General features: G+C 40.6%; 3 protein-coding genes across 3 annotated transcripts in view; 1 reads left to right on the top strand and 2 right to left on the bottom strand.

Moving 5' to 3' along the window:
• The window catches only part of zmynd12 (zinc finger, MYND-type containing 12), a 234,970-nt gene extending 224,976 nt beyond the window's left edge, over nucleotides 1-9,994 (bottom strand). The window contains exons 1-3 of the mRNA XM_048615042.1: nucleotides 9,791-9,994; nucleotides 6,215-6,356; nucleotides 5,254-5,425 (exon numbers count right to left, since the gene is read on the bottom strand). Coding sequence (XP_048470999.1) covers nucleotides 5,254-5,425; nucleotides 6,215-6,356; nucleotides 9,791-9,906 — 430 coding nt within the window. The 5' untranslated portion in view covers nucleotides 9,907-9,994. The remainder of the gene's footprint in view (nucleotides 1-5,253; nucleotides 5,426-6,214; nucleotides 6,357-9,790) is intronic.
• Nucleotides 9,995-10,078: 84 nt separating this feature from the next.
• Nucleotides 10,079-15,215, top strand: ppcs (phosphopantothenoylcysteine synthetase). Its single transcript, XM_020514346.2, has 4 exons — nucleotides 10,079-10,090; nucleotides 10,145-10,799; nucleotides 13,919-14,022; nucleotides 14,253-15,215. The coding sequence occupies exons 1-4, from the start codon at nucleotides 10,079-10,081 to the stop codon at nucleotides 14,583-14,585; spliced, it is 1,104 nt and encodes a 367-aa protein (XP_020369935.2). The 3' UTR covers nucleotides 14,586-15,215.
• Nucleotides 15,216-16,789: 1,574 nt separating this feature from the next.
• Nucleotides 16,790-23,939, bottom strand: LOC125486670 (something about silencing protein 10-like). Its single transcript, XM_048615229.1, has 5 exons — nucleotides 23,729-23,939; nucleotides 23,292-23,413; nucleotides 20,002-20,068; nucleotides 18,489-18,596; nucleotides 16,790-17,015 (listed from the first exon to the last, which is right to left on the bottom strand). Exons 2-5 carry the CDS (start codon nucleotides 23,336-23,338, stop codon nucleotides 16,926-16,928), a joined length of 312 nt encoding a protein of 103 aa, XP_048471186.1. The 5' UTR covers nucleotides 23,339-23,413; nucleotides 23,729-23,939; the 3' UTR covers nucleotides 16,790-16,925.
• Nucleotides 23,940-25,000: the final 1,061 nt, after the last annotated feature.

The following is a 25,000-nucleotide window of genomic DNA, read 5'->3' as shown; positions in this document are numbered from 1 at the left end:
AGCAAGCCAGGCAGCATCTGGAGGAAAGGTGAAGTCAACATTTCGGGTATTACCCTTCTTCAGTCCTGAAACATTGACTTCTCCTTTCCTCCAGATGATTCCTGGCTTGCTGAGATCTCTGTATTCCCTGATTACAGGTTAGTGATCTTTGCCTGGAATGTCTGTGTTTGGTTCTTTGGTATTTGTCAGTTTCAAGTTCTGTGGAATTGCTCCCAGCCAAATATTCTGCTAACGCTAACTTTCTCAGTTAATACATTAGAAGAGCCATTGGGGTGATGTACTGATGGAATACTGGCACCAGGTAATGCTGCATATAAGGCCTCACCTATCTCAATGGCCTGGATCTTATTATGATGAGCAGCAAAGCTGTGGTTTGTTCTGCTGACTCTATTTTAAAAATACATTACCTTTGTCATAGGCCAGAGGGAAAAGTACAGTATTATTCGGATGTGAATATACCAGTCATCTAGTTTGAAATATACAAGCTGTGTCAGAGTGGTATGACCCAATCAGCAATTTTACTGGGTTGCTGCAACAGGAACTTGCCGTTGGATCCACACAACTGCTGAGTGAGGGAGGCAGTTTGGAAGTACCCATAGAGAGTTGCCAATGAGGAAAAGCCACATCTCCTTTGATGTGACGATATGAAAAGTTCCACGGGAGTAATCAGCCATTTCTTTGTCTGCTCAACTGTTCTCTCTCTCGGCTCCACCTGCACCCATCATTTGCCACCACACCCCCACCCTCCAACTTCCAACTTCAGCATATATACTGACCCTTTTCCTAGCTACAGTGAGTTCTGAAGAAGGGTCACTGGACCGGAAACATTAAGTCTCCTTTCTCTCCAGATTTTACTGCTCTGGTGAGGGAAGATTATGGTTTACTGTATGGCTTAAGAAACTTAGCAGAAACCACGCCCTCTGCTAAGGAATCATGAAAGTAAGTAGAAAGAACTTCTAAAGCATCAGATACTTTTTTTAAAAAATTTGCTTCGGATGAAGGCACGGCTGACTGTGGAACTTGCAATGTAATGAAAAATGCTGGAAGCACCAGGCTGCAATGGGAAAAACCAAGTACTGGTTGAATTCACTTCCTCTATTAATGACCAGCCATCTAGATAAACAAATCACACATAACAGAAGTAGGAAAAACAATGAGGTAAGATTGATGCTACTCTTAAAAAGGATACCATCTAACCTCACCTCTTCCACATATGCAAAATATACATATACCAGCCTCAATGATAAATTTTTATTTCCACTTTCAAACATTAAGAAATGTTTACACAGTTAACATTTTGATATCTCACCTGTAGAGGTTAAACTTCCCTTTGCAATGAGCAGAGATCATTACCCCTACCATTTCAATAAGCAATTCAGCACCAACTCCTCCTATCTCAACCTCAATACAATGAACAGAAAATGTGAGCATTCCCAAGAACCAAAGTTGAAAGATTGGATCCCAAGAATGTGCCGGCAAAGAATCCTGGCAATAACCATCTCAGCTTCCCCAACGATCATGGCAAGAAACTCCTAGCTCTTACAAAGGAAACTTGAAAGCCTCCAGACTCTGGTTTATAGGGAAGTGGTGGTATAGCAGTAATATCACTAGACGCCTGACACACTCCAAGCTAATTTTCTGGGGACATGGGCTCAAATCCCACCATGGCAGATGGTGCAATTTGAATTCAATAAAAATCTGGAATTAAAATTTATCCCCAATGTATAACCACTGACAATTGTCATTAAAAACCCATTTGGTCACTAATGTCCTTCAGAGAAGGAAATCTACACTCCTTACTTGTTCTGGCCTACATGTGACTCCAGATCCACAGCACTGTGGTTGACTCTTAACTGCCCCATACGCAATTAGGAGGGCCAATAAATGCTGTTCTAATCACTAAAGGCTACAGCCCACGAGTGAAAGAAAAAACATTCCTCCTACACACAGCAGATATTGATAGTGACCTCTTTCAACTTCTTTTGAGCTCAAAAAATCAATTTTCCAGTCACTCAGATACAACCCACTGTTACACATGCCCGAACTGAAACCTTCCCTTCTGTAACAACACTGCCCTGAATGGAAAAAATAATGACCACTTCACCAAAGTTCAGATTGGTATCAGGTGCAGACCCTGCCATCCTCTGTTTTCTTCAAGGTTTCAGCTGTGTCAAATGGTAGCACTCTTCATTCAGAAGATATAAGTTTAAATCCTAGTTCAGGATTTGAGGAAACATTTTCAATTGACTCAACTCTGTTATTAAAAAAGTGCTTCCTAATGTCAACACTGGTTAGCCTAGACCTAGCTATAATTTTATGACCCCCCTCGTTCTGGACTGATCTACCAAAGGAAAGAATTTCTCTCTGTTGCCCTTATCATCTTTGGCACTTCAATTAGAACACCCAATAATCCTCTGTACTTTACTGAATCCAAACTTAGTCTATGCACCATCCTCATACTTTAACCTCTTTATATTAGGTATCATTGTGAATGGTGATGGACAATTAAAACTCACTGGAGGAGGTGGCATCACAAATATGCCCATCCTTAATGATGTAAGAGCTCAACATATCCATCCAAAAGAAAAGGCTGAAAGAAATCTTCAGCCAGAAGTACCAAGAGGATGATCCATCTCAAGTCTATTCCAGTGGTCCCCAGCATCAGATATCAGTCTTCAGCCAATTCAATTCAGTCCACGTGATATCAAGAAATGGTTGTTTGCACTGATACTGCAAAGATTATGGGACCTGACAACAATCCAGCAATTGTACTGAAAGCTTGTGCTCCATTACTTGCCACTCCCCTAGCAAAGCTCTTCCAGTATAGTTACAACACTGGCACTACCTGACAAAGTGGAAAATTTCACAGGTTTGTCCTGTACACAAAAAGCAGGATAAATCCAACCTGTCCAGTTACCACCCCATCAATTTGCTCTCCATCATCAGCAAAGTGATGAAAGGTATCAAGCAGTACCTGCTCAGAATAACCTGCTCAGTGATGCCCAATTTGTGTTCTGCCAGGACCACTCAGCTCTTGACCTCATTACAGCCTTGGTTTAAACATGGATAAAAGAGCAGAATTCCAAAGGTGAGGTGAGAATGACAGCCCTTGACATCAAGGCCACATTTGACCAAGTGTGGCATCAAGGAGCCCTAGCCAAAGTAGAATCAGTGGATATCTGGGGGCAAACTCTCCACTGTTTGGAGTCATAGAGTGATACAGCATGTAAACAGACCCTTTGGACCAATTCATCCACGCTGACCAAATATCCTAACTGATCTAGTCCCAGTTGACAGCATTTGGTCCATACCCCTCTAAACCCTTCCTATTTATGTGCACATCCAGATACCTTTTGTAGTGATTGCAACAAGGTCAGCCAGATGGACTTCATAGAATATGAGTTCCCTGATTAGGGCTGTTAATCTGGTCCAATCAGAGAGTCTTGGCTGACAGATAAGAGCAGGAGAGTCAGACATCCTGTTCACTTTGACAGCTGGCTCTGAGCGAGCTGGAATAGTGTCAATGACTCTCCATTCGTAAATAAAGAGTGACTTGATGACAGGATACCAGCCTCTGTGGAGTTATTTCACCTTTTATATGTTGTAATTGTACCAGCCTCCACCACCTCCTCTGGCAGTTCATTCTATACACGTACTACCCTCTGCTTGAAAAAGATGCCCCTCAGCTGCTTTTTAAATTTTCCTCTCTCACTTTAAACCTCTGCCCTCTAGTTTTGGACTCCCCTACACTGGGAAAAAGACCTTTGCTATTCACCCTATCCATCCACTTCATGACTTTATAAACTTCTATAAGGTCACCCCTCAGCCTCCGACTCTACAGGGAAAAAAGCCCCAGAGTCATACCTGGCACATAGGAAAATGGTTGCATTGATGGAGGTCAGTCATCTCGGCTCCAGGACGTCTCTGCAGGTGTTCCTCAGGGTAATGTCTTAGGCCCAACCATCTTTATCAATGACCTCCTTCCATCATGGTGTCAGAAGTGGGGACATTTGCCAATGTTTGCACAATGTTCAGCAACATTCATGACTCCTCAGATACTGAAGCAACCCATGTTCAAACGCAACAAATTCGCATAATAGCCAAGCTTGGGCTGACAAATGGCAAGTAACATTCGCACCACACAAATACCAGGCAATGACCATTTCCAAGAAGGGACAATCTAACCACTGCCTCTTGACATTCAATGGTGTTACCATCACTGAATCCCCCACTATTAACATCTTTGGAGTTGCCATTGACCAGAAATTCAACTAGGCTCGCTACATAAACATAGAGACTACAAGGGCAGATCAGAGGCTAGGAATACTGCATTGAATAAATCACCTCCTGACTCCCACAACATGTCCACCATCTACAAGGCACAAGTCAGGAGTGTGATGGAATACTCCCTGCTTGTCTGGATGGGTGCAGTTCAAACAACACTCAACAAGCTTGACACCATCCAAGACAAAGTAGCCCGCTTGACTGGCACCACATCGACAAGCATCCACTCTCCACCACCAGTACTTATTAGTAGTAGTACTATCCACAAGATACACTGCAGAAATTCACCAAGGATCCTTAGACAGCACCTTACAAACCCATAACCACTTCCACCTAGAAGGACAAGGGCAACAGATACATGGGAACACTAGCACTCGTAAGCTTCTCTCTAAGACATTCACCATCCTGACTTGGAAATATATTGCCATTTCTTCATTGTCATTGTGTCAAAATCCTGGAATTACCTCCCTAAGGGTACTGTTGGTCAACCTACAGCACATGGACTGCAGCGGGTCAAATAGGCAGCTCACCACCACCACCATCTCAACAGCAACCAGGGATGAGCAAGAGCAATAAATGCTGGCCACCCATATCCCATGTGTGAATAATAAAAAATATTCTGGTGGATCTGCTGTGCAATATATCCTTCATGACGTACAGTGTCCAGGACTAAATGACTCTAACAGATTAATCCACAACTTCTAACTTCTACTCCTTTGTATTCCATTCTCCTTGGTGTAAAGGCCAACATCCACTATCTTTCAAAATTAATTTTGTATCTATCCACTAGCTTTTAGCAATTTCTGTTCTCGGACCACTAAATCTCATAGCATCTCATAATTTACAAAATGATCTGATTTCTTTCATAGTTTCAAAGTGGATGATTTGATCAGCTCATGCTGACAGTTCAATAATTGTTCAGTTCTACACAAGTGAGAAGTCCTCAAATAAGACACAAGGCATTCTTACCAATACTGGCCTCTGCCAAGAGTAATTGTGAAGGCACTAGCTCAGCAGAGGTGTTGCCATAAACAGCATTTGCAAAGCGCAGAGACTGCAAGGCTCCAGGGATAGCTTCCTCATGTTTACCCTCAAAAAGAAGCTTCTGGGACACCGTGCGGGTCAAATTAATGAGATGTTTCTGTAAATCAGCAACAGCATTAGACAAATCTTAAACTTAAGTAATGATATTTTTGTTCAATAGAATTATGTTAGCACAGCAGGCAGTTAATTGAATTACTGACAAGCATCCAGGTACAAAACAGCCAATTTAAAACTTTTTTTGTGACACAGTGGATGAGGGTTTCAGAACATACAAACGTGGGCAGCACAGAGTTGGCTGAGGTCATGGAGGCTGAAGTAGGCAACCCTGATGAAGGAGTGGGTGCGTAGTCAGCAGCTCAGCTTAGGATCCACTTTGACTCCAAGTTTGCAAACAAGACCAAAGCAATACACTAAATTGATGTTCTAGTACCATACTAAAGAAATGCAAATTTTAAAATATTAGACATTAAACTGAGGCTTGTCCCTTACTTATTTGTATGTAAACTATCTGTGGCTGTATTTGAAGAACATGGGACAATCTGGTCAAAGCTATTAGAAACATTACCTAGTCTATCCATTACAGTCACTGTGGCACTTGCTAATTGACCATATATTATTATAACAATGATTGCATATCCTGAAATAGAACTGTTAATGTGGATCTCAGGTAGACACAGGATTTGACTTGGCTCAGGCTGTGCTTGCCTCACGGTCACTATCCTGGAAGCACTCACTGTTTAAGATCACATATGTGGAATAGTACCGAAGGGCTACTAGTTCTGTAGAAACTGTATTCACAGCATGATACAGTATCTCAAGTGCCTTCAGAAGAGGAAACTGGAGCAACAATAAATCACTGAATGAATATGAAAGCGGCTTAATACACCTGTCTCTGGATCATCTGCTCCTCATTGTGTTTTCTCTCTTTTGCAGAGCTAAGGAATGTCGGTGCTGTCCGTATTGGAATCAGGAGCTGGCAAATCTTCTCATGGATCCCATTCCAATCTGCCTCTTGGTGTGCTACATCACTGATAGAAGACAAATACAGACATATTCTTGGCAGATTATCCTTGAAAAAAACAAGTTACATTTGTTGACGTAGCCTAATAGAAACAAACATATTGTTGATCCAATGAAAGAACTTGCATATCACATCACTCAGAAATATCCCAATGCACATCCTATATATTAATCACTATTAGTTTGTAGATAATTGAAAGAGTGATTTTGTACATAGAAATGCCTGATAAAGAGCAGCAAGCTAAAGGACTGGTGAATATGGTTTTGGTTTTGGCTGAAAGTGGAATATTGGCCAAGTGAATTCTCTGCTTTTTTTTGAATGGTGCCAAAGTATCTTTTAGTATGCAGCAGAACAACTGAATCAAGCAGACAGAATCTGTGAAACACCTTAGATGGTACAGTATATCTTCTTTGAAATGGCAATCTAGATTAATCCCCAAGTCTTGCAATGAATTTGCAGCAGTCTGATTCAAAGACAAGAATAATATCAAACAAGCCCGCTGGCATTTAAATATATCCCGTTAATTCCACAAACAGTTCCTGATCTCAAAGTTGCTATCGTTTTTAAGCAATGAACAGAGACCTGGTGATCCGACTTCGAAGGAGGAGAAACTAGACAAAGAATTACTCCTGTAGGTTTGGAAGTCACAGATTGCCCAAAAAGGGGGTTGAACTCAGTGATTTCAAAGTATTTATTAAGCACTTTATTGAAAAGCAACATTTCAAAAAATATTAGCTAATTAAAGCAATGTAGATAGGAAAAGCATAAGATCCATGACAGCTAAGAATAGTTTGACAGTCCAGGAGGGTGAAGGCATTGATGGTGCAGTGTGAGTATTGATTTCTATAGCTTGTCAGCTGCTTTCTGCCCAAAAGATGTGATGCAGCAGACGGGCCTGCAACAACTGATTAATGCCAAATTCCAGGCCGAATGACATGCTTATACGTTTCTATTATACTGATAATTGTAATGCACTGTTTCTGGGAGGCTGGAGTTCCCTGGTGTGCCAAGGCATTTTTTGCTTCATTTCAATGTTCTTGTGTTCTGTTGACAGCATTACATTTTACATATTCATGTTTGATTTGATTTATTACTGTCACGTGTACCGAGGTACAGTGAAAAGTGTTGTCTTACATGCTTTACAGGCAGATCGTACTATACAAGTGCATCAGGGTAACAGAACAAAGTGCAGGATACAATGTTGCAGCTACTGAGAAGGTACAGAGAGAGATCAACATTAACATTAAAGAGGTCCATTCAAAAGCCTAATAAGAGCAGGGAAGAAGCTTGAATCTGTTTATATGTGTATACAAATTTTTATATTCTCTACCCGATGGAAGAGGTTGGAAGAGACCATAACTGGGGTGGGAGAGACCTTTGATTATGTTTGTTGCTCTCCTGATGCAATGGGAAGTATGGATGAAGTCAGTGGTTGAGAGCTGGTTTGCATGATGGACTGGGCTGTGTTCACCACTCTCTGTAATTTCTTTTGCTCTTGGGAACCATGCAGTTAAGCATCCAGATAGGATGCTTTCTATAGTGCATCTATAAAAATTTGACAGGATCTATATGGACATGCCAAATTTCCTTTGCTTTCTGAGGTGATTAAAGGTATTGCTGTGCTTTCTTGACCGCAGAATCAACGTGGGTGGACAGGACAGGCTGCTGGTGATCTTCACTCCCAGGAACTTGACACTATCGACCACTCCACCTCAGCATCCATTGATGGAGAGATAGGTGTGTGCTCCACTCCACTTCCTGAATTCAATGACCAGCTTCTTTATTTTGCTGATGTTGACGGAGAGATGTTGTCTTTACAACATGTGGGGCCAGGGAGATGGCCACTACCGTGGACCTATTGCACCAATAAATGAATTGCAAGGGATCAAGGCAGTCTGAGAGGCGGGAGTTGATGTGAGCCATGACCAACCTCTTGAAGCACTTCATTTTCATGGATGTCAGAGCCACCGGGCAGTAGTCATTGAGGCATGCTGCATGATTTTCCTTTGGCACTGGGATGATGATGGTTTCTTGAAGCAGGTGGACTTCAAATCGTAGTAAGGAGAGGTTGAAGATGTCTGAGAATACTCCCACCAAGTGGTCCGCACAGGATCTGAGTGCACGGCTGGGGAATCAATCAGGCGTGGTTGCTTTCCATGGATTCACCCTTAAGGAGGCCGTTCTAGCATATGCGGTGGTGACCAAGGGTACAGGTGCATCTGAGGCTGTTGGGATAGGTGACATTGTTTCACTGCCCCTCTGTTCAAAGTGAGAGTTGAATGCATTAAGCTCATTGGGTAGAGACGTATTGTTGTCTATGATTCTGGTTGACTTCGCTTTGTAGCCAGTTATGACATATAAGTCTTGCCACAAATGATGGATCTGGGTCTCAGGCTTAGTTAGGTATTGCCTCTTGGCGTCCCTGATGGCCTTGTGAATGTCGTACCTGATTTCCGTATAGGTTAGGGTTGCCTGTCTAGAATGCCTCAGACCTGGACTTCAGTAGGACGTGGATCTCCCGGTTCATCCATGGTTTCCGTTTGAGAAACATTTGGATTAATTTCTTTGGCACAAAGTCATCTACATACTTACTAATGAAGTCTGTAATTGTAGTGACATACTTGGTTAGGTTGGCCACTGAGTTATTGAATATGGACCAGTCCACCGATTCTAAGCAGTTCAGTAAAAGCCCTTCTGTTTCCTCAGACCAGTGCTGCACTACTTTCTGTATTGGGTCCTCTTGCTTCATTTTTCAGCTTGTAAGTGGAGGAGCACAGTGTTATAGTTTGATTTTCCAAAATGTGGGCAGGAGATGGAGCAGTAGGCATCTTTTATGGTTGTGTAGCAGTGGTGAAGGATGTTAAGACCACTAGTGGGACAGGAAACATGTTGATAGAATTTTGGTAGTGCATTTTTGATGGCCCAATTGAAATCACTGGCTACGATGAACAAGGCTTTCATCTCAAGACTGTTTATAGCACTGTATACTTCATCAAGTACACTCTTCACTTTTGCATTGGGTAGGATGTAGACCACTGTCAGGATAGTGGCGGTGCACTCATGTGGTGGGTAGTATGGACGGCATTTCACTATTAAATATACCAGGTCTGGGGAGCAGTGACTGTGATATTTTCTTCCTGTGTATGGATCAATCTTGAGAGGAAACACGTTCCATTTGAGCAACATGTGCAGCCTAGAAAACACTGCAATGCCAGTATGTGCAGACACAACTATACTACTACCTACCACTAGGGTGGAGATACCATTACGGAAAATAATTAAAGGAATTAGTTGCAGGACGGATGGACATGGATTTTGAAGGCAACAGCACACTTTTAAAAAAAGTTAAAGTAGAAGGCAAAAATTTGAAGAGCAGATTGCAAGGTGAGAGAGGGAGGGTTTTTGGGGAGATATATGATGGTGGTCTTCTTCTTTACTCACCAGTAATAAGTCACCCTGCACTGAGAGCACATAACATGAGCGATCTTCTGGCACATCTCACACTCTAATTTAACACCTTTGGGGTTAGAAAGCGGATAAACAGGAGAACTCAGCATCTCAGTGTGCAGGAAGGTTGGTTATTGCTCGAAAATCTCTCTCAGCCTCCGATGTGCTGTGGTTGCTAGGGACTTCGAGCCCGTTGTTAAGGACTCCGACTTCTGAACCCGGGAGCACTTCTAAAGAACTTCCCCCACCCCCGCTCCCCAAACCAGCTGATCAGTGCGCAAAATGAAACTAAACGCAAATGAACAGGGCAATAAAACCTATATGTGAATTCGCGCATTTCGTTTTAAGGTTGAAATAGGTGGCCATCCCGAGTTGTGTGGGCTGAGAGTAGTCGTTGTTGTTGCGGGGCGGGGGGGACCGGTTAGTGTGGGGACGGTGTTCACCCGAACGCTTACTGAGCTGGGACCAGTTGTCATGGCGGCGGCGCTGTACGAGACGGAGTGGAGCGACTTTTTCTCGGATTGCGTCCCGCCGCCTCATGCGGACAGCTCGGCCGAGGCGATGGCCGAGTTCGCGGTGCGGCACGCCGCGCAGGGCCGCAGGGTGGTGCTGGTGACCTCGGGGGGCACCAAGGTGCCGCTGGAGTCGCGGACCGTCCGCTTCCTCGACAACTTCAGCAGCGGCTGGCGCGGCGCTGTCTCGGTCGAGTATTTCCTCGGCCTGGGCTACGCCGTGGTTTTCCTGCACCGCCACCGCTCCCTGTACCCCTTCTCCCGGCGGTACGCCGGCCTCAACATGCTCGATGCGCTGACAGCCGTGCTGGACAAGAAGACCACCTGCTGGCGGGTGGAAGCTAACCAGGCGATGCTGCCCGACATTGTACCGGTGCTGCAGCGCTATGTGGCAGTGCGAGAGGCCGGCCTGCTCCTTCCCGTAGAATTCAGCACCTTATCCGACTACCTGTACCTGCTAAGGGCGGCGGCTCAGGCTCTCAACTCCATCGGTAGGGAAATCAGATGATGAGAGTTCAGTGGTTAATCTGTAGGTAAAGACTGGCTCTACACTTGGCAGAGATGAAACACTTTTTTTAAATTACATTTTGCCTGCTCTATCGATCATAAAGTGGCATTTTTGTGTCGTTTTCCTTATTTCCTGAAGTGTCAGGGGACAGCCTCCAACAATGAGTTCTTCCATTAACAGTTTATGAAATTGCTTCATTTGCCGCAGGACAGCCATGTTCGGTTAACTATATATTGTACGATTCTTTAAAGGAGCTTTGCTGAGAAAAATGTTTTTCCCAGGTGGAATCACAAAGCTTCTGCTTAAAAGCTCAGTTAGTATCTCGTTTTTATGCAGAGGGTCGTGAATCCATGGAATTATATACCGCAGAAATGTTCAGAGGGTGAATATTTTCAAATAGAAGGTGATCGATTTTGGGGTTCTGTGGGAAGGTAGAAGATCAGCCACAATCACATTGAATGGTGAAGTGGGCTCGAAATACCAAATGGCTCATGCTCCTATTTCATATGTTCACATTCTGTAAGTCAGAGAACTGGAGAATGATCTGGAGACAATCTTCAATCCTACTAGGTTAATCTATTTCAGCCTTGACTACATACCAGAACTCTGTGCTTACAGTTCTGTGGCAAGGAGTTCCAAAGAGACTCAACGCTCAGAAGAAATTCCTCATCTCAATTTCAAATTTGTTCCACGTTATTCTGAGAATGTGAGCTCTGGTTTGAGACTCTCCCATAAAGGGGAAAAACATCCTCTCAGCAACTACTCTGTCGAGCCCCTGAAGAATCATGTGTGTTTCACGGAGATCACCTCTCTTCTTCTAAACTCCACGGAGTAGAGTTCGAACCTATTTAGCCACTGTTTGTAAGACAATCCCGCCGTAGCAGGGATCATCCTAATGAACCTTCTCTGAACTGCTTCCAACGAAATGATATCTTTCCTTACTTATCAGGGCCAAAATTGCACACACTACTCCAGCTGTGGTCTCACCACCTCCTTGTATCGTTGCAATAAGACTTCTATTAACCTATTTTTCCAATTCAGAGATGTTATTACACACCTCTGGAGCAGATGGGACTTGAACCCAGGTCTCTCAGTCTAGGGTAGGGACACTACTACTGCACCACAAGAGTCCCTTCTCTACTCTTATACTCCAACCCCCTTGAAATAAGGACCAACATTTCAGTAGTCTTCCTGATACCTGCTATTCATGCACAGGTACCCCCAAGTCCCTTTGTGATGCAGCTTACTCTTCATTTAAATGACAGCTGTTTTATTCTCCCTTCCAAAATGAACAGCTTCACATTATACACAATTTGCCAACTTCTTGCACAACTACTTAACCTATTACTATCTCTGTAAACTGTTTGTCTCCATCTTGCGACTTGCCTATCCACCTACTAATTGACTATAAAATCTAAAATAATATTGGAAATGGTAACTGTGAAACTGCCAGATTGATGTAAAATCCAGAGAATGTTGGCGAAAATCAGGTCAGGCAACATCTAAAGAGAGAAAAACAGTCAATATTGAGCTGGTTATGCTCCTTCAGAATGGACATTATAGGAGACTCAAATGTTAACTCAGTTTCTCTTTCCACAGATGCTGCCAGACCTTTATTTCTCCAGTATTTTGTGTTTGTTTCAGATTTCCAGTATCTGCAGTATTTTGCTTTTATATGTTTAAAAACCCATCTGGTTTACTAATGTCCCTTAAAAGGAAGTATGCGATTCTTCCTCAAATGTTAACAGCAAAATAACAAATTGCAATGACGAAAATTATGAATTTTTTTTTTAAATTCAGCAACTGGGCAGGAGTGCACTATATTGTGGAGCAAGAATGAACAACTGAGTTCATCATCTCTTCCTTGCTTTTGTTCAGTGTATCTCCTAATGAAGAGGATCCTGTATGCCTTAAGCACTTTCTCAACCTAACCCACCACCTTCAATATTTCATGCACGTACATCCAGACATCCCTCTGCTCCTGCATCTCCTTTAAAGTGTATCCTTTATTTTGTACTGCCTTCTTATTTTTCCTGCCAAAATGAAATTAGTTCACATTTCTCTGCTTTCTACTCTGTAACCTGGAGCACACCCCAAATTCAACGATCTGTATTCTAAGTTACATGAAATCCTGTTCACCCATCACCCCTGAACTTGCTGACTACAATGGCTTCTAGTTCAGCAGTACCTCAGTTTTAAAACTTGTCTCATCCTTATTTTCTAATTCCTGTATCTCTTGGCTCTGCTGATCTCAGTAGCTTCCACCAATCCCACAACTATTTGAAATATTTGCGTATCACCAATTCTGGGATTCCATATTTTAATTACTTCATTATTGGCTGCCGTGCTTTCAGCAAATAGCAATGAAACAAAGTCCATATTCATTATTGGTAAGGAGATAAATATTGGCCAGGACATTCTGCTGACCACACCAGCTCTTCTAAGTGCTAGGGCATAGGATTTTTTGCATCCCTGAAGGGTCAGACAGGACCACAGTTTAATATTGCACCCGAAAGATACACCTTAAGCAGTGCAGAACTCCCTCAGTACTAGAGAACTGTCTTGGGGCAATTTATAATGGACAATGGTACATCAAAAAAAAAGCCTGGTCAAAACTAAAGGATGTTAGGCTGAAAGCTATTTTCTCTATTTAGATTTCCAGCTGGAGGATTATTTAAACTAGGAAATTAACTTTCATTTTTTTTTTACTAAAACTGGAAATACAACTTGCTCTTGCATTAAATTTGCACAAAAGCTTTCCATTATCTATAGCACACGAGTCAGGAATGTGATTGCTCTCTGTTTGTTCTTTTATTGGGGTAGTCACTTCATTCCAGTTATAAATGTAATTTTTTTTGTTAGATTTTGGTGTCCACAAAGACCAAGTATCCAGAATTTAGGTAGATAGACCAAGCTGGAAGAGCAGTGAGCAGAGAACAAGTGCTCAAACCAATTATGTAATTTCGTTCCATTTAATAAAGTATAACGCCTACAAGTCATAGTACGTAATGAATGTGAAAATCTAAGCACACGAAGTACCCTTTCATATTTAGACAACATTCCATTATGAATCAGGTGATTTGTAACTCTTTTGTTCTGCAGGACCAAAAGCCATGTTCTACCTTGCAGCAGCTGTGTCTGATTTTTTCATTCCTGCCTCTGAGATGCCAGAACATAAAATTCAGTCAGGTGCTAGCCCTCTGCAGGTAAGGAAGAGCTGTACTATACCTGGAAAGCAATGCTTGTTGGACCACCAATCATAATCCTCTGAGTAAAATTAACAGCTTGGGTTAAATTTGCATAATTTTTTATTTCCAGTTGAAACTGTTTCTTAAGATATGGGAGAACCTTTAAAACAAGGATTCTCTCAAAGTCTTGCAAACGTATATGATGTAAGCTTTGTTTTTTTTTCTAAAAAGAACTTTTTTTTTTAAAGCTAACTATGCAAATGGTTCCCAAGATGCTTACCCCTCTCGTGAAAGACTGGGCTCCTCAGGCATTTGTCACATCCTTCAAGTTGGAGACTGATCCTTCACAGCTGGTTGTACGAGCACGTAAAGCTTTAGAAACTTATAGACATCAGGTTGTAGTTGCCAATGCTCTTGAAACACGGAGGGTGTTTGTTGTCATAGTAACTGCTGATTCTCAAACTGACCTGGCGCTTTCAGAGAACGAACTGAAGCAACACCATGAAATCGAAGAGAAGATTGTGAAACACTTGAGTGAATGCCACACTAATTTTATAGAGAAAAGCAACAATCCTAAATAGATGTTTTTCATGACGCAGCTGAGTTACTGAGGAATAATTGTATGGAAATTGAATGAGAGTTGTTAAAATGCTACTTTTTTTAAAAAAAATGAAAACTTGCATATGTGAATAAAGCCAGCTGGGAGATCTGGCATTATACTCAATAAAAGTTTTCAAAACCAAGTAATAATGTGTAGTTTGAGCTAAAGTTAAAACTTAGCTTCTGACTGCACTAGGATTTCCTCCTCAAAACCATCATGGACTGATAAAATGGCACTGCAGAGTCTGTGCGCTATTTTAGGCCTCAAATGGAAAATACAGAAAAGTTCTGTATCTATCAGGCATGTAACTGCATCAAATTTAGTGACAAAGAGTTGGCATTATTGGTGTGATTACTATTTATTCTGTATCTTTTGAATTAGTTTCTGGTGCAGTGGTTGGGACCTTTACTGCAGCTGGATTATTGGAATAGGGCAAAACTGTTTTTACCAATTTAGTTAGTAGATTTACTGGATGTTATAAGCTGTGAACTAACGAACAGAATTTTGTAGCAGAAATCTTGAGATACAGTTCTTGCAAATATGACCAAAAATAAAGCTGTAGGCATCTCTTGATCCTGAACTGAAATAAAATACAATATATATTAATAAACTTATGCCATTTGTGATTTTCCTCCTTTGGCAATGACTGCTACTCCATATCAGTACATTTAGATGGATGAGAGATGTAATGTTAATTTAATTAGTAGGATGGAATATTCAACACTTTTCCTTCTCATCTCCTGTAGGTGCTGATTCTTAGTAGAAAACAACCAGTTCCATTCTGAGAATCTATAGTGAATTTTGATGACCAAATCCAACCTTTTACTTGTCCAAAGTGCATACACCTTTCATTCAAGGAGAACACATACTGTGACTGCTGCCCAGAATAAGAAAGGAAATTTAAGTCAGGAATTGATTTTTCAACCTTCCGGACTGTACATCTTCATCACTGGCCAGTGATTGGGCTTGTGATTTTTGTCTTAGTATTAGAGCTCACTGAACCAACAGGAAATCATCATAGAGGAACACCACAAGCACTCAAAATATGTAAGTTTAGATGAAACCAATGAAAATAGGACACCAACATTAATTACTTAGTAATATAGCGAATGGAAAGAGTTTAATATTTTTAAAGAAATTGATTTACTTATAGCTTCAGGGTACATTTTTAGAAAAATCTGTTCAGCAAAATAAATTGTTTACTGATCAGAATGTTGCTTATGTTATATAGAATAATTCTGTAAACATGGTCTATTTAATTTCTGTAGTCAATGCAAGTACACAGTTCAGTGACACAGACAATGATTCCCAATTTAGATGCATCCCTGCAGTCAGGATGCCAGATGAGAAGTGTAGCAACACTACTTGACTGGGTTCCAGCTGCTTTCATGCCATTGAAGAACTCCCATTAGAAAGTGTATTGATGATACAATTAGGCTCAGCTGTCATTGCATCTACTGAAACATTGTAGTTTAACTGAGTAACCTCATGAGCTCCTCTGTAAAAAGGTGAGAGCATCATTTCAGCCCCTCAAATATTTCTGCGTTCTGTTCATTCTTACATTATCTGTCAAGAACAAAAAAGCTTTAATATTAATCAGGGCAACATTTTTAGTTTTACAGCCACTCATAGTACAGCACTGATACTTGATCAAAACTGCCATCAACAATATCAGCAGTCGGGTATCTGAAGTTATGACTCATTGTAAAGAACGGTAAACAGCAGTTTCCTGGCATCATCTTCAGCTATTGGGAAATGTAGTAATGCCTTTGTGGCAATTTTCTTGGGAAAGCTCACTCTGGCATTGTACATTTATAAATCAATGACATATTCATACTTTAGATACAATATGTACTCTTACAACAGGATGGAGGAGACTACTGCTCAGTGCAGCAACATTTTGAAGCAGAAAATGATGAAAGGCCTGGAAATTGCTCTGCTGTTAAGTGTTGGTGGAAAACAAACACAAAACTTCATCTATTTTGATGAAGGTCCAATTTAACAAATGTCTCCATTAAAACAACACTTGTGTACCATTCTTCAATTTGGTAAGATTCCTACATTAATTTCTAGGCTGCAGTTCCTGATGAGTAATTATATTTGGAGTTTAAGAGGATTGTATGCTATCCATAATGCGGGTGTAAACATAATAACTGTAATCACAAAATCCATGGAGTTCACTGGTCAGTAAATGTGCTTTACTAATACATAAGCACAGTAAAAATACACAATTTATTAAACTCTATAAATACATTACAAAGAGACAGAGCAGCCGTTTCCCTGACTTTCAATTTGCAGATGTTTGCAGGAAGCAACAAAGTTACTGAAGCTTGGTGCTCTTCTTAACACCGACACGGATACCAGACAGCTCACCACCATATCGATGCACTTCTGTACGGACTTCACGTACCTGCAAAATTAAGATCCCTCGTTGATGGATGTAAACAAACTGCAGCATTAAGTTTAAGGGAGAGATCTCAACAAAAAATATACTTGGATTCACGTGCTGTTAAATTTTAGGGGAAATTAGAAAGAATAGGCTATTTTAAAAATAATAATGAACTTGTGCATGATACACTAGGATGTAGTTAATTCCAAATATGGATTCAGTATAAATATGCATTCTGGTCATGTAACATGTCAATATGCTTAGATATAGATGGCTATGGGTCAAGTCTGGAAAATGGGATTCGAATAGTTCGATATTTTTTTGACTGGTGCAGACTTAATGGGCTGAAGGGCCTTTTTCTGTGCTGTATACCTCTATAATTCTATGACTCCTAAGCAATTAAAATATGTTTCATTCAAAGCAGCATTATTAGAGGGAATGCTCTTTTCTCTTGGTGCAGACTCTCCCAGACGAATACTGGACCATAATTAGTTATGGCACTTGCTGTTATTTATATACATCAAATGAAAATGCACTTCAGAAGAGTTGCAGATCCATGATTAAATATGACCACCCAAAGTTGCAATCTGAGCTACACCAGTAATTTTGCAACTTGCTGAATTTGCCCATTAATCTCACCATGGACAATTGTCTCACTGAGTTTATCAAATGTATCAACTGTGTGACAAGTGTTAAAGATTGCTAACTGATCTTCCTGGCATTAAAAATTAAGTGGATTGCCCCATTGCCTTAGGTTTTTTGGTTGGGATGATTTTTAAAAATGTCAGATTTTGAAATCATTTTATTCTTTGTAATTTTTTTTCCAAAATCTAATCTCTCTCTCTCTCTCCCTGATTTGATACAGAATTCAATCCTTTATTGTGCCTTGCTTCTGAGCTCTTCCATTGTTTGCTTCCCAATTTTTAAATCTCATATTTGAGGTGCTTTGTTCAATCAGGTCCCATTTGGCCAGGTTCACTCACTGCTGTTATTTCCTTGCACTGTCAGCAAACTTGCAGGCAAACATTTTTACTGAATAATGCAGGAAAAAAAGAACAACACTCCCCTTTAGACAACCATGTTACAGTAAATTTCATCCTAATTTGTGTTCTATTAAACTATGGACTTCTGTTCCATGCGCTTTGCTAGTGATCTCAATCCTTCAATTACCAATCTGTCTTCCCCACCTCCAAAAAGCTAATATCGTAACTACAACACAGAACATAACAGCACTTCAATTCAACACTTTGCTACTTCACATACCAATCTAGAAACCGAAGTTGTTTCCCAAGAAAATCTCTACAAAGGCCAGGGGAATCATTTTCAATTTTATTCAAGTTAAGAAAGTCTCACACGTTCTCTTCTGCCAGTAAACAATAGCTGAGGCACTCCCACAACCCGACTTAAATTACTTTAAGATGTTAACAAGCCTCATAATTTAAATGAAGACAATTGTCAACTCCTTAAATCTACTGGGGGGACTCCTTTGCTTACCTGGCCTTTCCTTCGTATTTTAGCACGTCTGAATTTCTCTCGGTGTTTGACTCGGGGATTACGGTCAATCTTCTTCCTTTTGGGTGTGAGACCTTTATTCTTAGCAATCTGCAGAAGATCGTACATAGTTTGATCAGCATCCAGAGACAATTTTAACAGATGTGCTTACAAGAAACATAGCTGTAACCAATTGTGAACTGAAAGGTTCAGTGGCACATTGCTGTACTAAAAATTCTGGAGAAACACAGGAGGTCAGGCAGCATCATGGAAAGAAAAAAAGTGAGGTTTGAAGATTTGGACACATTGGACTCGAATCATTAACTCAGTTTCTCTCTCCAGATATGATGGTAGACCTGCTGAGATTCTTCTGCATTTTTTGTTCTCAATACCACAGTTTTCTATGCCAAAGTCTGATTAGATTGCCTGCTCTGTAGTGCATAAAAATGGTGTATATCATTTCAAAATCTTGAAATAGAACAGATGTGTGGTTTCAGTTTTGTGAAGATAACCTTTTTAAAATTAAAAGGTCAGTTGGAATAGTGAACTGAAGGCAGGAGGCATCTGTTTCAGTGTCTAGCCTAAAGCCTGTAGTATAAAGGATGAAATCTTTATACTGTTGAGTTTATAACAGAGGAAAACAGATCAGAGGCAAGTTTAGTTCAGAAGAATCACAAGCTGTTCTGTCAGAACAGTTTAGTTGTGAAGCTTCAAAGCTGAGTTTATATAGAGGTTTTGAATTGTCTGAATGGAAAAGAGGTTGAGGCCCTCGGAATTGAAAACAGCAGACTTCGAGAGAAAACATAAAACGCTCTCAGCAGTCCAGGAAGGATAACTGAAGAGTTGGCTAAGTATTAAAGAGTTGAGATAGAAATGATATTTCTCTGGATTTGAATAACTGCAAGGATATTGCTGGGAAATTAATAGCAACATAGCATTTAAACCCATGTTAAGATCCTTCAAAACTCTTATTGTTTGCTTTTTCTTCTGTGCAATACTCATGTTAATTTGTTCAAGAACATTTGTAGCCTTTGTCAATGTTTCAGTAACTAAACCTCCACACTAACCACCTGCAAAAATTAAAAATCTATGATCTATCATGTCAAATTTCATTCTGGAATTGACTTTTCTGGTAGGGTTGTCAGCTGGGATCCTAACATAAAGTTTAGATTCTTCATAAGGAAAGCTCCCATCCAACCAGGCAGTTGGTAAACAAAGGACATTCTTCAGACAGAAAAACAAAAAGAGGAAACAAAATCACTCTTGCAGTGCCATTTACTAAGTAACATGATATGTTAAACAGCAAAAACATTGAGCTGCATATTGACTACTCAAATGACATTTAGGATTGTGAATGTCTTTTTTAAAATCAAATAACAACTCAAATATAAACTTGAAGAAACAGCTTAAGTTTCAAGTACTACTAAATATCATAGCTTCAGGCAATACAGAAAAAAAAAGGTTAAAAACATAGCCCTAAAGCAGATAAACAGATTGTTAACATGGAGCTAGAAACCTGGTATGTGATCTTTCTCTTTCCATCTGGACCAAGTACTTCCTTTACCACAGGACTGTCCTCATTGCTGAAATACAAAACCCAATGTTACTGCATTTGAATACAATCAACATTTCATCTATTGTCATCAATACTGAAGGTGCATGTGGTAGGGGAGATGGGAGAAGGTGGAGAAAATGTGTGATGGGGGACATTCCAACTGTCAGGGATCGAGTCAGGATTAGAAGAATCTAGCGTAAACACATTATTTCTCAAATGAACTCTTTCCCTACTTTACAATAAAGTTCTGCATGGTAGGTTTTCTGAGCAGCTGCTTTTCATGTTTGAGATCAGGTATTCAATCACAGCAAATTATTCGATAGAGAAGTGCAGAACAATGTCACAGTTGAGCCAATTCCTATGTTCAAAAAATTCTCACTGGGAATATTTTCTGCAAAGTGGCAAGGAAATGAAACATTGATGAGCCAAAAATTTCTATTTAGAGGGGAGTTAAACCTTGTCATGGTAAACAGGTAACCAGTTTTGGGCAGTTTCACATTCTGTTTACTTAAACTGATTACTTATACAGAGCAAATGCTGTTTTTGCCTCCTCACTGTTCCAACAACACTAAGTTGAGTTGTTGTATCCCTACTGCATCCTTGCTGGGAAATCAAACCAGAAATATATAAGCATTACTACATCGAAGTGAGCAATTCAGCTCATTTTGATTTTTTTTAATCTTAAGATCACTCATGTGTATACCCACCCTGTTGCTATCCTTACTTACTCTTCTATCAACCACCTATTTACCAATTCTTAAATGTAGACATGGTCCGCTTAAGTCGCAAAGTCCAACTGTGTAATCCAGAATCACTAACTGGAAATGAGAAAAGTAGATTCCCTCATTTCACGTTTGATATCTCTCTCATTTAAGAGTCTAGAACAAAGATCAACAGCCTGAATGCCTCTTCAAAAGAAAAAAATGCAAATGATAAAAAAGCCGAGGAGTCACAAGTAGAATATTCAAAATTGCTAAATCAAATATTTGGCAAATTACCAAGTGCAGAATGTATTACTTGCATAAATAAATTCAGCACTTGTATTTTCTGTTATGTCAAAAAGACATAAATCAGAACTTACCTACTTACAAAATTATGTAGTTATCTTTAAAACAAAACTTATGATGCAAAAATGAAGACAATTTCTTTTACCACTTTTTCTCGTAATTTAACAGCTTCTAATTGAGAACAATTTAACCCAGCTATAAGGTACAATAATGATCACAACTGTAAAAGTTATTCCTCAAACCAAAGGCCATATACATAACACCCATAATGTAGCTTTGTCACAAACTCATTCATTTAGAGTACAACATGCTTTTTGTTAAAATAATTATTTGGAACAATGAAGTACAATATAACAATAATTAGCTTTTCATTTCCACAATAAAAACACAATTCAGTCTTTTCTTGATTTAATTTTTTCTCAGCCTTTTTTGTGTTCATGTGGTCCGACCGGAAAGGAGTGGGAATCACAAATGAGATGCTAAACAGCTGTAGTTGGTTCCAGAGCCACAGGTTGTTGATTCTTGGATTAGAACCAGCAATCATATAAAACACTTTCTATCTACGCTATCCCACTCCATCATACTTTAAACACGTCCATCAAACACGTCCACCACTGAATCTCGTTTCTTCTGACAAAATTAGCCTGAATTTCACAAAATCTTTTCCTATTTGTATTTCATCATATCCGGCAACATTCCAACAAATCTGAACTGTCCCTCTCCAATACCTCAATGTGGTTCCTATAGTAAAAATAAATTTACCATCAAAATATAAACTAAACCCTTGATAACTCTTGCCATGGTGACCAATATTCCATTCATGAAGGCATTTCCATTTGAGATGCTGTGTTTAAAGTTTTGTGAATCTGAACCCTCAAATTATTCTTGTTCATTCAAATCAGGCATTTTTCCCTCATTCAGAATGTAGCTCAAACTTTCTGGCTTCCAGATCATTGGAGACCAAATGCATTATTGAGATGCTTGTTGGAAGTTCTGATATACTGACCTGTGGAAATTGTGCAGGAAGTTTAAAATATTTTCTGCAATATCTCTGACTCAGTTAGAGGTGGAAACTTCAGGTAGTGTACATGTACTTATCATTGGGAGGGCTGGTTAGCTCAGTTGGCTGGACAGCTGGTTTGTGATGCAGAGTGACACCAACAGCGCAGGTTTAATTCTCATACCAGCTGAGGTCACCGTGAAGGTCCCACCTTCTCAGTGCTGCCTGAGACATTGTGACCCTGAGGTTAACTCACCACCAGTCAACCCTCTCTACGAGAGAGCAGCCCTGTGGCCCTCTGGGACTACATCAGCTTTACTTATCACCTGGATTCCTATCGAAGGAATGCTGGACAAATTAAGTATGCAACTGACCTCCCAAATCATTCACAGTAAGCCCTGTTTTCTGCACTGCTTCTCAATCCCTCAACCCAAGTGCCACTCACGCACTCACTCATTCAAACTGAACCTTTACACTTATCAGAAGGCAGCTGGTGCTGTAAAGATAAAAGGGCTATGCCCTATCTACCCTTGACTCTACTCCACTTCAACAGAGCTCTTATGGGGGCACTGCACTCCACACTTCTGATAAAGCCAGACTCAAAAGGTCTCAGAAGAAGTGGGACAGTATCATCTTGAAGGAATGAGAGTAGGACGATAATCAGATGATGATTGTGGCTCCTCCGGTCATCCAGAGCCATGTACTACTTCATGTCCAACACTGAATTCCATCTCCCACTATTTTGGCCATTCCCTTATCTCATCAAGATCACTTTGGTCCTGAGAATTAGTACACATCCCATTTTAGTACTGTGCACAAATTGTGATACAACTGTTTAGGCCGGAACGCTGGAAGACACAGCAACCTATTTCCAATCGTCTTGAGAAAATGCCCGTTGTTACTTCATTCAGTTCCCACCGTATAAATCAGTTTTTAAAAAAATATTGTTACACTCCCTGTAATTTCTATTCTCTAATAATACAGTAACTTATCAATACTTTCTGAAAGCCCATTTACATCTCTGGCTCCACTATGTCATACCTTCCCATCTTGGAGGCAGCACTCTCTCTTTTTAAGATGTGAGACAATGCTTTTTTCATGACATTTATTCCCAGTAAGTTAATCGTTTAAATGCTGTGCAGTGCATATCCCAACAGCCATTATCCTGATTAAGGGACACAATCTAGGACATGTTTTACACCATATTCATATGCAAGCACATTCCATGTATAAATGATCAGCACCTGTCATGTTGAGCTCTCTTTCTCTTTTGAGTCAGCCTCTCCTCCATATCTTTATAATATTGGAACGCTGCTTCTTCATCTGTATCTGACTCGGAGTCCCCAGAAATTGTGTGATCAGTGACCTAGATTAAAACACAGATCTTGTAAACTCAAGAATGTGTGGAAAAGCAGAAAATACAGAGGGCAAAATTTCTCTACTCATAGCAATGATTAAAAGATAGATTGAAAAGATTCAGTCTGTCAGAGCTCACCATAAAACTGGAGTTTCAGTTTTAATACTAAACAGGTGTGAAAACAGCGATCACAATTTGGGATACAGCTCAGGGTCCTGTCACGTTCAAATTTTGAAAACTTTACACAATTAACAATAACCGCTCATCCTTCAAAATCTGGATTCTGTCCTTGCTAGTGTGCAATGAAAGCCTTATCTATCTTACCTTTTCTTCTGTTCTTTGTCCAGCTTTAGACTGCTTGCTCAATCGAATTGGAACTTTTTTAACCTCAGAGATTAGTTTATCTTTTTCCGTGATTGACCCAGCATCCAGACTATTCTGGCTCAAAAGCTGCTGGATTTCAGACGACAGCTTCTCATCCAATCCAACTAGATCATTGATCAGCTGCAATGACAAGCCAGTTGTCAAACGCAGGAACACAGAAGAGAAAAATCAGCATGACTTGCTTTTAAATCCAAGCATCATTTACCAGAGTTAAAAGCAAAATACACGACTACTGGAAATCTGAAACAAAAATAGAAACTGTTGAGAAACTCAACAAGTTGGGCAGCAGCTATGAAGAGGTGAACAGAATTAACATCAAGGCCACCAGAAACCATTCAGTTCTGAGGAAGAGTCATATAAGACACAAATTGTATAATTCATCAAGATGGTGGCAGAGTAGGCTGAAGCCAAGGCCTGTCCACTCCCACTGGCTTTCTTTCTCCTTTCTCTTTTGTTTGGCTTTCTTTCTTTTCTTGGTCCTTGGTTTTCTCTTCTTTTGGGTCTGGAGAGTGGCAGGTGAGGGAGGAGGCCCCTGGTGGCGGCAGAAACACTGGGACGAGCCGGACGCAGCTCCACCCCAGTCCGCCGAGTAAGAAGTAGGTCCCAGGCTGACTCCCCCCGTCCGGACTCGCAGGCACTGGGCCTTGGCAGCTGAAGGAGAAGAGGTGGTGATCTTGGCACAGCGTGGTGGTCTCCCTGTACAGCAGTCTTGTTCTGGCGTGGTGGTCTTGTCCCCACGTGGAGGTCTTTTTTATCTTCAGCCTCCAGGTGTTCCAGCGGCCCGGCAGACAGTCATGTCCAGGAATGGTGGTCTTAGCACAGCATGGTGGTCTTCTTTAGCAGAGGCTTCCAGCCCAGTATTCCAGCGGCCGGTGTGGTGGTCTTGTCCCATAATGGCAGTCTCATTCTGGCTGGGTCTTCAGGTTATTCCATCAATCTTTAATCGGCTTTCCGAGCCCAGGAGCCATTAAGTGAACTGTGATGAACTTTGTCTTAATTTTACTTGTTTTTAAAAATTATCATGGATGATTTCTGGCATTGATATAGGCACCACGGTGGGGCAACTTATAAAACTTTTCACTGTATTTTTCGTGTCAAAGTGACCATAAATTTCTATTCTATTCTAAATCAGTTTCCTTCTTCATTGATGCTGTCTGACCTCCTGTGTTTCTCCAGCATCTTGTCCTTATTATTGTTAAACTGGGAACCAGT

Source organism: Rhincodon typus, chromosome 31 (genome assembly GCF_021869965.1).
Source record: "Rhincodon typus isolate 14 chromosome 31, sRhiTyp1.1, whole genome shotgun sequence".
Lineage (NCBI taxonomy): Eukaryota > Metazoa > Chordata > Chondrichthyes > Orectolobiformes > Rhincodontidae > Rhincodon > Rhincodon typus.
Note: the sequence above shows the minus strand (reverse complement) of the source record. Positions and strands in the feature narration are given on the sequence as shown.

Excerpts from the sequence above, each read along its gene's own strand:
- ppcs (XM_020514346.2), top strand. Across the intron at positions 10,800-13,918 it reads TCAGGCTCTCAACTCCATCG|GACCAAAAGCCATGTTCTAC; the intron begins GTAGGGAAATCA and ends TTTGTTCTGCAG. Across the intron at positions 14,023-14,252 it reads CAGGTGCTAGCCCTCTGCAG|CTAACTATGCAAATGGTTCC; the intron begins GTAAGGAAGAGC and ends TTTTTTTTAAAG.
- LOC125486670 (XM_048615229.1), bottom strand. The coding sequence starts at position 23,338 with ATGGAGGAGAGGCTGACTCAAAAGAGAAAGAGAGCTCAACATGACAG. Across the intron at positions 18,597-20,001 it reads AGAGAAAGATCACATACCAG|ATTGCTAAGAATAAAGGTCT; the intron begins GTTTCTAGCTCC and ends GATCTTCTGCAG. Across the intron at positions 17,016-18,488 it reads AAATACGAAGGAAAGGCCAG|GTACGTGAAGTCCGTACAGA; the intron begins GTAAGCAAAGGA and ends TTAATTTTGCAG.